This window comes from Barbus barbus (assembly GCF_936440315.1).
Source record: "Barbus barbus genome assembly, chromosome: 23".
NCBI lineage: Eukaryota > Metazoa > Chordata > Actinopteri > Cypriniformes > Cyprinidae > Barbus > Barbus barbus.
This window is the reverse complement of record NC_136751.1, coordinates 6,247,088-6,261,116: the sequence shown is the minus strand read 5'-3', so window position 1 is coordinate 6,261,116 and position 14,029 is coordinate 6,247,088. Positions and strand designations below refer to the sequence as shown.

At 36.9% G+C, this 14,029-nt stretch overlaps 1 protein-coding gene across 5 annotated transcripts in view; it reads right to left on the bottom strand.

Annotated features, from left to right (window-relative positions):
• Window positions 1-14,029, bottom strand: part of LOC306842958 (rho GTPase-activating protein 42-like) — a 111,663-nt gene that overhangs the window by 15,660 nt on the left and 81,974 nt on the right. For 3 of the 5 annotated variants that reach the window (XM_079374186.1, XM_079374187.1, XM_079374190.1), the window contains 7 exons: window positions 12,265-12,366; window positions 11,329-11,439; window positions 7,941-8,045; window positions 5,114-5,243; window positions 4,247-4,347; window positions 4,051-4,160; window positions 1,395-1,451 (listed from right to left, as the gene is read on the bottom strand). In XM_079374186.1, the coding sequence (XP_079230312.1) occupies window positions 1,395-1,451; window positions 4,051-4,160; window positions 4,247-4,347; window positions 5,114-5,243; window positions 7,941-8,045; window positions 11,329-11,439; window positions 12,265-12,366 (716 nt within the window). The remainder of the gene's footprint in view (window positions 1-1,394; window positions 1,452-4,050; window positions 4,161-4,246; window positions 4,348-5,113; window positions 5,244-7,940; window positions 8,046-11,328; window positions 11,440-12,264; window positions 12,367-14,029) is intronic. The other 2 variants (XM_079374188.1, XM_079374189.1) reach the window with 1 other exon arrangement.

The following is a 14,029-nucleotide window of genomic DNA, read 5'->3' as shown; positions in this document are numbered from 1 at the left end:
TGTATGACTTTATTTCCTCTGTGAAGATATTTTGCAGAAAGTTGGTAACCACAACAAAAAATGATGCAATTCCAACCCTGTATGACTTTCATAAACGAAACACAAAGAATGAAACTGCTCTTTTCCATACAACGTAATACACAGAGAATGCAAAACTTATTTTTAGTCTTATTGATTTGGAATCTATTGTATATGAGCATACTTTGCATACTTTTGTTTAATTTCTACAGCTCTTGGTCATTGTATGCTGTTGTTGTATGGAAAAGGGCAGCATGAACATTCTTCAAAACATCTCCTTTCGTGTTCCATGGAAAACAAACAAACAGTCATATGAGTTTAAAATGACAATGCGTTTGAAGGTAATTATTTCTTTAAATGTCTGAACTAAAATCAAAAGTGATATCTTAAAAACCTTTAAATTTCCCAAGCTCAGTAACACTAAACACTTGTGGGAAAAATTATACATGAAAGTACTACTTCATTTACATAAGCATAAATTTACCCATATTCTGTATTTGCACTATGAGTTTCACACCATTTAGAATCACAAGGACCAATTAATCCACCCATAAATATTACCCGTGGATCATCACACATGATTTGACAGCATTTGCGGTAACCGCAGCTGTAAGGTGAACGTTAGAGTGAGCTCATAGCCATTAACACGCTCCTCGCTGCAGATACAGCCATGCCTGTGCAACAGCTGTCACTAATATCTGTGCATGGATGAATCAGCTATACGCTCAGCTATGCTTTGATTATTCTCCTGCTTGTTAGGGCAAGCACGCTGCAGTGCAGTTTAAAGGTAATGGTAGCTGTGTTTTCTGAGAGGAGATTTTTGTACATGAACAAGTGTATGTTTATCATAGCATTTATAATGTTCCAGAAATGGAACATTTTGAGATGAAATTTTAAGTGAACTACTGAACAACTTTATTCCAAAGGAAATAACATCTTATTTGTCATAAAACCTCGTCAGTGAATGATAAAAAAAAAAGAAAAAAGAAAAAAAGAAAAAAGGTAGGCAGCTCACTCGGTTTTTCTCATAAACTGATCATATAAATATAATAATTGTAAATCTGTCCTAATTCTATCACTGGATGTTTCCTCTGGATGTTTGTAGCCAAAGCTAATGTTGATTTGATGTTGTGATGTTTGTTCCTTGATGTCAAGTGATAATGTGATTTCCAGATCAAAAATCACTCAGCCAATTAAATTAAATCAAACTGTTATCCCACCAATTATAGGTGCAGGGAATGTGTTGGATTTTCACCATGCAATCCTTTAAAATCATCGGAGTGAGAAATGAGCTTTAACCAGCGTGGGATTTGGAAGGCATGAGATTCGCAAGCAGCACACATGCGCTTCAACATGCTTCTGGTCTGGTCACATACCGGGCTTTACAGAAAAATTGCAGTGGTCTGAAAAGAGATCCACGATAGATGGTATTTCTAGATTGAAATAAACACAGAGAAGGGACAGGGGAAATGGGCACATACAGCACAAGGTAAACTGTCAGAAAAACAACAGTGCAACCTTACACTAGGTGGCAAAGTACCTGAACACACAAAAAGTTACATTTGCTACTTTGTTACACACAGATCTGATGGGCTGAGTGTTAGTAGAATGTGCACGGTCTAATACGTATGCACATATAAAAACATATTTGCCACCTAATATCGTAAGACTGTGTCACGACGGCAGATGTAAGTAAAAAAGGAGAAGATTATACAGTTAAAATATACAGAAGACAGATAATATGGTGTGAAATAAAAGACACAGGAAGCATGCAGAAAAACAATAATTCAGGCCACTCTTAAAATAAGAAGGAAGAATTCATATTTGAGAAAGAGAAGCTATAACACATGTTAAAAAGGTAACATTTAGTATTCATTTACTCTCCCTCGAGTAGTTTCAAATCTGTGTGACTTGTAAAACACAAAAGGTGACATTATGAAGAATGTTCACGCAGTTCTTTTCCGTACAAAAAACATAAAATAAATGTTCAAATAAAAAAAGCATCATTAAAATGAATCCCAGTAGTCTAAATAACCTGTGTGCTATATTTCTTTTGGAGAATGAATAAACAAATGAGACAAAAATATTTCCTTTGTCATTTATTTATTCAGGAAAATGATCCAATATTGCATACATTGCAATATTGAGTGGCAAAAGTATGTGAATCTCTTGGATTAGCAGATAATTTAAAGGTGAAATTAGAGTCTATGCAGAGGTATTTTCAGTCAGTGCAATGACTATCAAATGTCAGTACGTGACCTGTTTTATTCAAAGAAAAGGGATCTATCAAAGTCTGATCATGTTTGTGGAAGTGAATCATGTCACGAACAAAGGAGATTACTGAGGACCTCGGAAAAAGAGTTGATGTTGATCATCAGGCTAGAAAAGGTTACAAAACCATCTCTAAAGAGTTTGGACTCCACTAATCCACAGTCAGACAGATTGTGTTCAAATGGAGGAAATTCAAGACCACTGTTACCTTCCCAAGAAGTGGTCGACCAACAAAGATCACTCCAAAGCAGAATGTGTAATAGACTGCGAGGTTGCAAAAGTTCCCAGGCTAACTTCTAAGCAACTAAAGGCCTTTCTCACATTGGCTAATGTTAATGTTCATGAGCCCACCATCAGGAGAACACTGAGCATCCATGGTGTGCATAGCAGAGTTGCAAGAAGAAAGCCACTGTTCTCCAAAAAGAAAACTGCTTGCTAAAGATCATGTGGACAAGCCAGAAGACTATTGGAGAAAGGTTTAATGGATGGATGAAACCAAACTAGAACTTATTGCTTTAAATGAGAAGCTATTATGTTTATAGAAAAGAACACACTGCATTCCAGCTTAAGAATCTTATTGGGGCAGTCGTGCCTTGTAACCCAAGAGAGTCGAGCTCGTAGCCCAAAGGTCGCGGGTTCAAGTTTCAGGTTCACCAGGAATTGTAGGTGAGGGGAGTGAACGGCACTTTCTCCACCCTCAATACCACAACTGAGGTGCCCGTGAGCAAGGCACCGAACCCCCAACTGCTCCCCGGGCACTGCAGCATAAATGGCTGCCCACTGCTCCGGGTGTGTGTTCACTGCCGTGTTTGTGCACTTTGGATGGGTTAAATGCAGAACACAAATTCCGAGTTGGGCTACCATACTTGGCCACATGTCACGTCACACTTCACACACACACTTTATCCCATCTGTGAAACATGGTGGTGGTAGTATCATGGCGTGGGCCTGTTTTGCTGCATCTTGGCCAGGACAGCCTGCCATCATTGATGGAACAATGTTTAAGAGCAGAGTCTCAGGAGAACGTGGGTCATGCAGCAAGTCAACCACCTCAAGCACACAAGTCATTCTACCAAAGAATGGTTAAAGAAGAACAAAGTTAATGTTTTGGAACGGCTGAGTCAAAGTCCAGACCTTACTCCAATTAAAATGTTGTGGAAGGACCTAAGCAAGCAGTTCATAGGAGGAAACCCACCAACATCACAGAGTTTAAGTGGTTCTGCACTAAGGAATGGGCTAAAACTCCTACATGTTATTGTGCAGGACTGATCAGCATTTACAAGAAACTTTCCCTTCAGTTACTGCAACAAAAGTGGGTCACACCAGATACTGAAAGCAATGATTCACATACTTTTGCAACGCACAGATATGTAACACTGGATCATTTTTCTCAATAAATGAATGACACAGAAACATTTTTCTCACACTTTTTTGATTCGGATCTCTTTGTCTACTTTTAGGACTTATATGAAAATCTGATGATGTTTTGGGTCATATTTATGCAGAAATATATAATATTCTAAAGGGTTCACAAACTTTCAAGCAGCACTGTCTATAACCGGATATAAAATACAATGCATGGAAAAAGGAGCATGTACATTCTTTAAAATTTCTCCTTTTGTGCTCCATGGAAGACAGATGGTCACACAGGTTCATAACAACATGAGGGTGAATAACAGATGACAATATGTCTTTCTGTATTTCTCAGAGAGTGTTAAAAATTTAAAACACCTGTACTGTGTTGTCAGTGCAGACACCCACCTTTCAACAACCTCAATATCAAAACAGAAGCGCTTATCAATCGAGTCAGTCTTCCGCCTGATACAGGACTTCAGTCTGAACTTCTCTGCGGGGTTTGACATGACACCGTTCTGTGAAAAGAGAGAGACAGATAGTGAGGATCTGACGCAAACAGCATTTGTTCCTACAGATGACTGAAACATGAGCATCTTTGTACCTGTTTAGCTGTGGGTTTTGCCTCTGTGTTGCACATGCTGAAGATGTTGTTGCCTTTTTCGTATGTGCAATAATGGCGTATCCATGCACAACCCAAAGGCCCTGAAACACGCACGAGATGTGCATAAGGCATAAGTGATATTCTTGCTTGGAAAAACATTGTCATTTGCAGCTCCCATGCTCTAAAATTGGAACAAATAAATAAATAAATGAATATATTGTGAATAGCACAGTTGAAAGCCCCCCCCCCCTCCAAATATTACAAAATGTACTTTACAAACAAGAAAATACATTCACAATAACACAATACATTATAGATATGCAAGCAAATAATGGACTACAACAAACTCGATTGGTTAAAGTACCTTTAATTAGCTTTATTTAACTTTAAAAAAAAAAATACATTTATAGAATAATTTAGAATATTTATTTTAAATGTATTTATACCTTTTATTTCTTTACTGTGATCATTTAATATCTTTGGATTTTAAAATCTGTTTTAAAATTATATTATGCAATACATTTTTTTAACTAACTCTGTATTGTGTATCCATCCACCAGAGGGCAATGTTATCCTTTCCTAGACCAGGTCATTCACAGTCTTATCTGAAATGCTAGAATCTAATTCTAAGAATGTAATCTAACCGTTTACATGTGGAGAGCAATTTCATTCAGGCATTTCCTCTGCAGTATGAAGAAACAGGAAAAACACAGGATAAGACCAAATTGAGGTCACTTCAGGAAGATAAAAATGACGCATGAAAACCAAAATCATTATATTTTTTAAAAAGTGTCTGGTATGGAAGGCCATAGACTGTCTGTCATTCTGTTTGCTTATTCTTAGTGTCTGAAAGATTGTAACACTCACGTTTCTCCTGGACATAGAGGTAACCTTCCATTGTCCACTGGCCTGGGGGCTTCTGGTCTTGATCTGCAGATCGAACTCGGTTCATCAGCTTCTCTACTTCTTGCTTGGTGCTCAGGAAGTTGTTTCTTGTCTTCATCCAACAAATAAAAACACGTGTACAGATCATAGGAATATCAACTGCCATTTTAGAACAGCCAATTATCTTTTATCTGACAGATGCAAATACATTTAAAACCAGACATGAGACTGAAATAAATATATAGTAATAGACATCTACAGCATACAGACATGCATAGGAAAGAGGAGCTTTGTTGCAAAATATAGTGATTTTACCATAGTGCATGATTTATAATACATTTTGATGTTGGCATTCAATCAGCAGCTTTTTCTGATGTAGTAAACTTGCTTGATAGCTCACCTGATACAACACTGCAATTACGATGAGGAATGCTCGGGTACGAGTCCCACGAAACACAAGTCATAATAAAAAAGCTCCAAGACTTGTAGAAGCAAGTTACAATGATATGGTTGCTTCAGCAAATACTTTTTTTTTTTACATGACATGTGCTTGCTAACACTATCAGTTAGATTTTCTGTACGCATTACTTTTAAAAGTGATGGAGCATTTAAATTTTTGCACCAATGATTAAACATTTCAATTCCAAACTACCACTTTACGTATAAAACCAGCATCATAAAACATTGCCAGATTCATGTTCATCTGTTTCAGATAAAACTGAATGCAATTTTAGTGCCACTCACCGGACATTTCACTTTGAGTACTTTATTTTTTTCAAAATTAGGTGTTTTGTAAGCATAATCTTTCTTTGCATTGATGCAAAAAAATATGTGTGTGTGTGTTCAAAGGTACTTCATAAAATGCCACAGTAGTACTAAAACCATGGTAAGAGCATGACCATTTTTAGTACATTTTTGTTAGTGTCTTCAAACGAACGGCATCTTGAGTTATCTGTAACACTTTTAGCATGCTCTTCAAAACAAAAGCTCATCAAAATTCAATAGTTTTAGGTAGTTATGGGAACAGAAATCATCTTTTTTATTTGCCATAAATTACACCATTTCCTGAGAATGGCCTGAAATCATATTCGAGTAATGCAGCTGCCATCTAACAGAGGACGATGCTTTTAAAATCGCACAGAGACCGAAAAGCATTTTCCTCAGATTTCTTGTGTTGGTTTAAAAGTGAATTCTCTCCAAACAAAAAGTCGTCATTACAGAGTTATAAGCTATGAAAGCTACGAAGTGAATCGACATTGATTAGAAGCAAAAACGGATTTGAAAATCAGACAAAAAGAGACAGATAAATGTGAACACAAAGAAACATTCAGGAGCACAAAGACTTGTGGTCAACACTGCCCTTTGATTTTATTGAATAAACTAGCTTCACTACTGAAAAGCTATACTTTACTTCACAGGCGATAATGTTGATGTTTGAATTTTTGCAGACATCAATGTAGCTTTCCATGCTGGCAAGTGACCGTGGTATAAGCGGGATAATCTACAGCAAGGTGTTTATTAAATGGCTCTTTTGGAATACTTGATTCTGACTGGTCAGTCACAACATTAAAAGATCTAATGCTTCCTGATAATGACTGACGTCAATACCAATGCTGCATAACAGACAACTTCTGGCATCTGAAGCTGGCACTTCTTTTATCTCATATAACAACGCAGACTCATTCTCTCGTTCCATTCAAATTCAACTGGTGCCATTTTTTGTGCCATTTAGCATTTGTATTGAAAATTAAATCAGCAATAATAGTACTGCAGTACTGTTGTAATGCTCTCATAGTTGCCAGACTGATTGTTTTGTGCACTGTAATGGATTTTAAACCATTTTCAATTCAAAATCAATATTTCATGTCTAGGTAATTATTTATTTAGTGAAAAGTCATGAATTAAGTCGTTTGTTGTGGCTCAAAGGAACTGTTTTCTTTGTGGAAGCTTTACAAATTAGCTAATAAAATATTTCAACTCAAATCAATATTTTGTGTCCAATTATTTACTTATGTGGCAAGTAGCCGCATAATAAGCTGGATAATGTACACCAAGCTGGTTGTTATTGCAAAATAAACCCCTCCGGGTGATACAAGACCTGTCCTGATCACCCTGTCCGGGTTTATTTTTCAATAACAACCAGCTGGATATGCTTTATCCCTCAGTTAAGGCACACCTAGCTAGCCATGAATTATCCCATAAATATTCATTTATGTACATACCAAGTGCATTCAAATTGTTTTTCACAGTTTGTTGGAAAGAAATTAAAAGAAATGGCTTCATATCCTTCTTTTGTCCTCTAGAGTACTTACATCTCAGCCAAATACATCACTGTGAATTATCAATGCCACTCCTACAATATTAAAGGTGCTTGTCCTGCGGTAGTGAATTACTGTCAAGGCTAATGTCTCACGCTTTTACAGCAGCGTTATATGCCGCAGTGCTGGCACAGTGCTGCAGCACAAGTCTTTTGTGCTTTAGAACAAGCTGAAATTTTGTGACACTACATGAGCTTTGAGTTCACAGTGACAGTGATGCAATGAAAGAGTCAAAGGTCACAGAACCCAGACACAGAGATGCTGACGAGCAGCAGGAAGTGGTTTATTATAGGCCAATATTGATCAAAGACACACAGAGCAGGTTACAGCATGAAAACAGAGGGCAAAATGAATGGCAAAACTATTTTATATGTGCCATGTGGCTTTATAAATATTTTCAAAAGTAAAAATGCTTTTTTGGTCAAAAGGAGGCTGAAGTAAGTCAAAAGGTGAAAGAGAATCTGGATGATCCACAAGAGATGTGTACTTACATTCTGCAGGTTAAACTGTAACTGTTGTTTGTAGGGCTCAAATTCGTGGGCCAGCTCATAACCCTCATGGTAGAATGTGAACAGACCCTGTAGGAAGGCCAAGAGCTGCAACCCCAAATAAGATGTAAATACAGCAAGATGTAAACAACAAGTTCCCATCATATGCTTGTTGCACAACATATCCATCTCTTCCTCTTTCTCAGTGCAAATAGGGATTTCACAATGTTTTGTGTCAGTTTGTAAATTCTGAACTTTTCACATAACTGCTCAATCAAAATCCTGACAAGACTTGAACACAAAGTTCAGCGCAATGTTCTCTAAAACAATGTGTTAAAATAGGAATATTTTAGAAATAGAAATAAATAAATTAGTACTTTTGTGAAATGTGAAAATGATGTACACTCGCTTGATATGAAGACTGTAGTCATCAGTAGCCCAATAAAAACTGTTTACCGTATTGGCCCGCATATAAGACAATGTTTTTTCTTGGAAATACCTTTGAAATAACACGGTCGTCTTATATTCAGGGTCCCGACATGTCAATAATACACCCACAACAATAGGGGGCACCAAATACGCGTAAAACGAGTGTGCCATGATATACGTAATGCAATGTGTGTTGTAAAGATCGCGAGTGAAAACAAAAGAAAAAGAAAAGCTTACAGCAGCATGAGTCGTGACTCTCATGTTGGTCATGTCATGAATGCGACCAAACTTCCTCTGTAAGTGATTTTAAAACGTAAGACAGTACCCAGATTTGATAAACTACAATAAGGTTTAACTTGTACTGTTAATAAAAGTTTGGTAGGCTACTATGAGATGGATAGGCTATTTGTTATATAATTCAGATGGGCTACCACCTGTTATTTTAAGGTTTATCAAAAATTTTATATTTTTAAATGTAATTGTTGGTTCATTTTACCAGTATACTTTCAAAACAAAAATTAAAATAAGAAAAATATCCAATATGAAAATTATTTAAGAAATAAAATGTTTTTTTTCTCAGTAAAACACAATATTTGGTTTTCAAAAAGCCTTTTTCCAAAAGGTACATCTGGAAAAAGGGGGTCATCTTAGTACGGTAATTTTACATGGAGTGGGTCGCCTCATGGGGGCAGCCATGTTGAGATCACATGACCAGCCAAATACTACTTGCTTTATCTCTGTAAATCTTTATATTATTGGATATTTTTGCTGACAAATATAAATTAATCATGGCTTCTAGTGAATAGTCCATTTCTACAGTAGTACTGGTAATTGAAAACTTTTGCTTTTGCATGTTTCTGCATCCACACCACTAGATGTCAGTACAAGTCAGACTTAACGATTTGATTTAAAGGGTCATGAAACCCCCTGTTTCAGCACTGGTTAGTTCTCACCACAGTTTTAAAAAACGCAAACATTTTTTTTTTTAAATCGCTCCCATTAAGTTAAAAACACAAATTTGCACTCTGTATCGAAAACATTTATATGAATGCGCTGTTGCAGCTATGATAACTTTTTAAGATCCTTGCACACTGAGTTCGAAATTTTCATATGCGTTTTTCATATTTTTCATATTAGTCATCCTTTCCTATCAAAATGCTTGCTACGGATGCAAAAACACAGAAAATCGAACCTGATCCGATTTTTTTTTAATGACAGAGGAAAGTTTCGGAGGCAGTGTGTAAACATGATTGACACAACGTGAGGTCGTATTTATTTTTTAACGTGCAAAAAATTTGGACTCAGTGTGCAATTTATTCTGAGGTGTTTATAGCCTTTTGACGGGTTGTATCAAGGAGCTGTAAAAACGGTTAGGCTACACTAAGTGAGTGAATCGCGTTTGTACCGATCTCTTCGAAGCAAAGCAAAAACAAACACTCTCCTTCAATCCATGAATGTTGTCTGAAGTCTGAAGCGTCTGTCATAGCAACTCAACACATGCTGTTGTGAATAATTAAGTGAAGCGTCTTCTCGTAGGATAAGAACATGAGTCTCGTGAATAATTTTACAGTCATCGATGTACAAATTTTAAACCCGGAAGATGAAAATAGCGTAAAAAAGCTTAAAATTAACCAGTTTATGGGATGCTAACATTGTCTTCTAAGATGTGCAACACAAACACCTCTGCTAAAATCTCAGAAAACCCTACAACCTCAAATTACTAGAAAGACATTTACTTGATATACTAAATTAATCAATAAAAAATGTTGTTGCACAGACCTGATGTACACTGTAAAGAATAATTTTCCAAAGCTGTAAAAATAGTTTCTGGCATGTTTTACAAGAAAATACCAGTCCTTCTATTTCAAAATATCATGCTTAAATCAATGTGTTTCTTGACATTTTTTGAAATTATTTGTGACATTTAATAGCAATTTTGTGTTTCAAAGCCATTTCGGTGAGTGCATACCATTTTGACTAATGTTCCATCTATTAATCATTACAGCTATCCCAGCTCTCTTCTACTCAAGGCCTGTGCAAAGATTTGACTTTCTGATAAGTGACTTTAGCAGAAGACTTCAAAGACGCTGATGTCACACCCTGAAACTCAAGAGCAGACCAGACTGCGGTGCTTCTGGGAGATTAACAGCGTCGTTTTTTCCCATGCCAGGTGATAAACACTGGATGCTCCTCTAAATCTATACAGCACATTCTCTGGCTCACTTTACCGCTCACACTTATGCATATAAATATGCTTAATGCAGAAATGAGTCATGCAAATTCAGTCCACTGTTGTAATATGTGAGGTCCAGCTGTTGTATATTGTGCACTGTCTGCTGAGTGGAGATTTAGATGCTAAACATGAAAAGGGCTGAAAAAAAGAACAGTAAGAGGTCTTTCTCTCAAACGATCCTTAACTGCAGAAAACTTTCAGTTATTGTTTTACTTTAAGAGGAAGGATCAAGTTTGCTTCAGATGTTCCTTCCAAAGATTCATTAGAGAACTTGACATCGTGGATAGCAGTTGACATCATGTGGTATTGGACGAGTTTGTGGAGGCATGTCTGAGCTCATATTGAGATGTGTGACTTTTGGTTGCAGTTACTGTATTTTGTCAAATATGAGTACAGTTTGAGATAGAAAGTCATACAAGTTTGGAATGACTTGAATTTTGATGGTGAATTTTGGGTGAACTTTAATAGCTCAGGGGTATTGTGGGACAGGAAATGAGAGCTGAGGTTTGTAATTTGGCGTGATAAAACAGTGAGATTATGACTCCAGTGGTCATAAACTGTCCAGCTACTTCCTGTTGGCTACAAAACCATTACTGACCAGATGGCTTGACTCTCATTGCAGTATACTGCATGATGGGCATCTGATTTCTTTTGCAAGATACACATTCGACTATATGTTTTGCGGTTCGTGTGCATAAGAGGAAATTGTATGTATCACAAAAATCTTACCGGCTCAACAAATTCAAATTTCTTCTTCTCTTGAACCTCCTGGATTTTGAAGACGTATTCTAGAGAGGCGTCATAAAAGAGTTGCCTTTCCTTATCAATCTGAGCATCAGCCTGCAAACGAACAAAGAGCGCTGTTACCCAAGAGACGGACGGACAGACATTTATGGCTGCCAGGCTCGTTCGCTCATTTGGACGTGTTTGGGCTTTGGTTAATGGATACATGTGAGAATTTCTGGTTCAGCTTTGTGAGAATCTGTGTAACAAACGCAACTGAACAGCACGAAAGTTTGCTTGTTTTTAAAACGCTTATGTTTTTTAAAAGAATTAGTCATCCAAAAATGGAAATGTTATCATTTACTCATCCCCACATCGTTCCAAACCCATATGACTTTCTTTTTTCTGTAAAACAAAAAGGAAAAATTCAAGCTTTCAAGTTGCAAAAAGAACACTAAGGACTATAAAAGTAGTGTGTTATTATTAAATTGTTCCCAGTCATTATAATTGCACGGAAAGAGCAGAATATACATTATTCAAATTCTCCTTTTGTGTTTAACAGAAAAAAAAAAAGTCATACAAGTTTGGAATGATATGAGGGTGAGTAAATGTTGACACTATCCCTTTAAATAATTACATCACCATCACCATTGTTGTCATCAAAAAAGACAATATTACTGTAAGATATGTACATCATTTCAGTATTGCATGTGCCATTTGTTTCTGTTAATCAGAATTGTGATTTGGTTGTCTTTCTTGCATATATTTAACAATGTAGAGTCTAGTGTGCTGTACACAGAAGTCATGATGGAAAGACACTTCTAATATCTGCCTCAGATCTAAGACTAAAACCTAAATCTGAGTTTACTGTAATTCTTTTGATGCTATGTAAGTATTTCCTTTGGAAAATGCAAATCTAGCATTATTTGTGGAATGATTCACCTCTAGGAGAGAGGATTCTTTTTTTCTGGACGACAGGTTGAGATGTTTTTCCAGTGAGGAGTAGTACTTTTCCGTCTCCTTGTCAAATTTCTTCTTCCCCTCCTATGGAAAACAAATGGTTACTGTTATTATATTAGCATATTTAAATAGTCAGTTACGTCAACTAATAAAAAATACTGAGCAAAGATGAACAAATAGTACAAAGCCTTTCTAAGAACGTACGTTTTAGTGTTTTTAGTGAATTAGGTCAGTCGCACAGAGAATCACATTAACTATGAACATGTTACACTTGACAACAACAAAGTGTGCCTGTGATCTGCCTGTCAGGCCATTAGGTGGCACTCTAATGCTTTATCACACAAACCCGCTCCTGTCTCCCAATGAGACATGCAGTTACTGCTAAAGAAACTGTTTAGCCCATAATTGATATATTGCAAGTAAATAAATATATTGTCAAGGAAATGAAATGACATAAACCAAGCGTAAAGATGATTATATAGCTACTTAATCATACATAGTTACAAGATAAGATAAGATTAATCTCTTTCTGTTCTCAGCAGACAGAGAAGAGCAAATCACACAAAACTCTTGAAAATATACACAATCGCATTCACTGGCATTTGAATGCAGCTCTGAAATATCATCTAAAGTCTGTGGGTCAGTTATTATTAAGATTACATTCCCTGACAGATGCGTCTGTCAGATTTGCATTAGTCTAAATGCTGACTCATTAATGGCACAGGTAGTACAGTGTGTACCCTTTGATAGACAGACTTCTGTGGAAATGCACACAAGAACTGTTCGGTCAAGCATACGAGAAAAAACAACCAAAAATGTTCTAAAATTTCAGCCTAGAGAATCAAATTACAGGAACATGACCTCACAAAGTATGCTCAATCTCATGGGTATTAAAAGTCAAGATGGTAGTTGTCAATAAAGTGAGACTTCTGAAAGGCCATCAATGCAGAAATGCTGTTTTGGCAGTACAATAGTATAGTTACACCATTGACCAACAGGGGCTAACTGGACCACCCTGCCAAACCCTGACCACTTGGCTGTGTCCAAAAACTGAAAAATGCTGCCTCCGCAAGTAGCACATCCAAATCCAATGATCATGTGACACTTGTCTACTGAGATACCCTCATCAGATTTTTGAAGGCAGCGTGAATGTAATAATTTAATATTCACTTAGTTATCACCAAAGCTCTCTCTATTTTGTTGTAGCTCATTAAGAAACCACACGGCTGTGGTCTTGGACTTTATACTGACACCTATTGTTGTGGAGGCACCACTGCACAAAACTAAACTTACCTGAAAACATTACCTGGCGCACATTTTATAGGTTAGCTTTAGATGAAAAGAGACTGAAGAGTAACATGTGAATGATGAAGAGGAGAATTCAGAATTTAAAATCCAGACATCCATCTGCTTCTTCCATTCCCTGCCACAACTCACAAGATAACTATCTTCACGAGAGGAGATTTCCACACAAGAGAATCCGCAACACCGAACCCTTCAAAAGGCCCTGACTCCATTCAGTCTGTTTTCACACCTGAGTTGTCTTGCCTGAGGCCTTTCACGCAGCGATGCAATACGTGGATTCTACAGTTATCGCTATTTTCAAAGGTCATATGTAAATTTTAAAGTGCTCTATTTCTTTGCAGCAGCTCAAGTGCTGCTCTGAGTGGGACCATGGGAGATGACAGAGGGTTTGTTTGGATCACTGTCAAAAGAAGCAAGCTGGTTTGTTTGAGGGCCAGGGTTA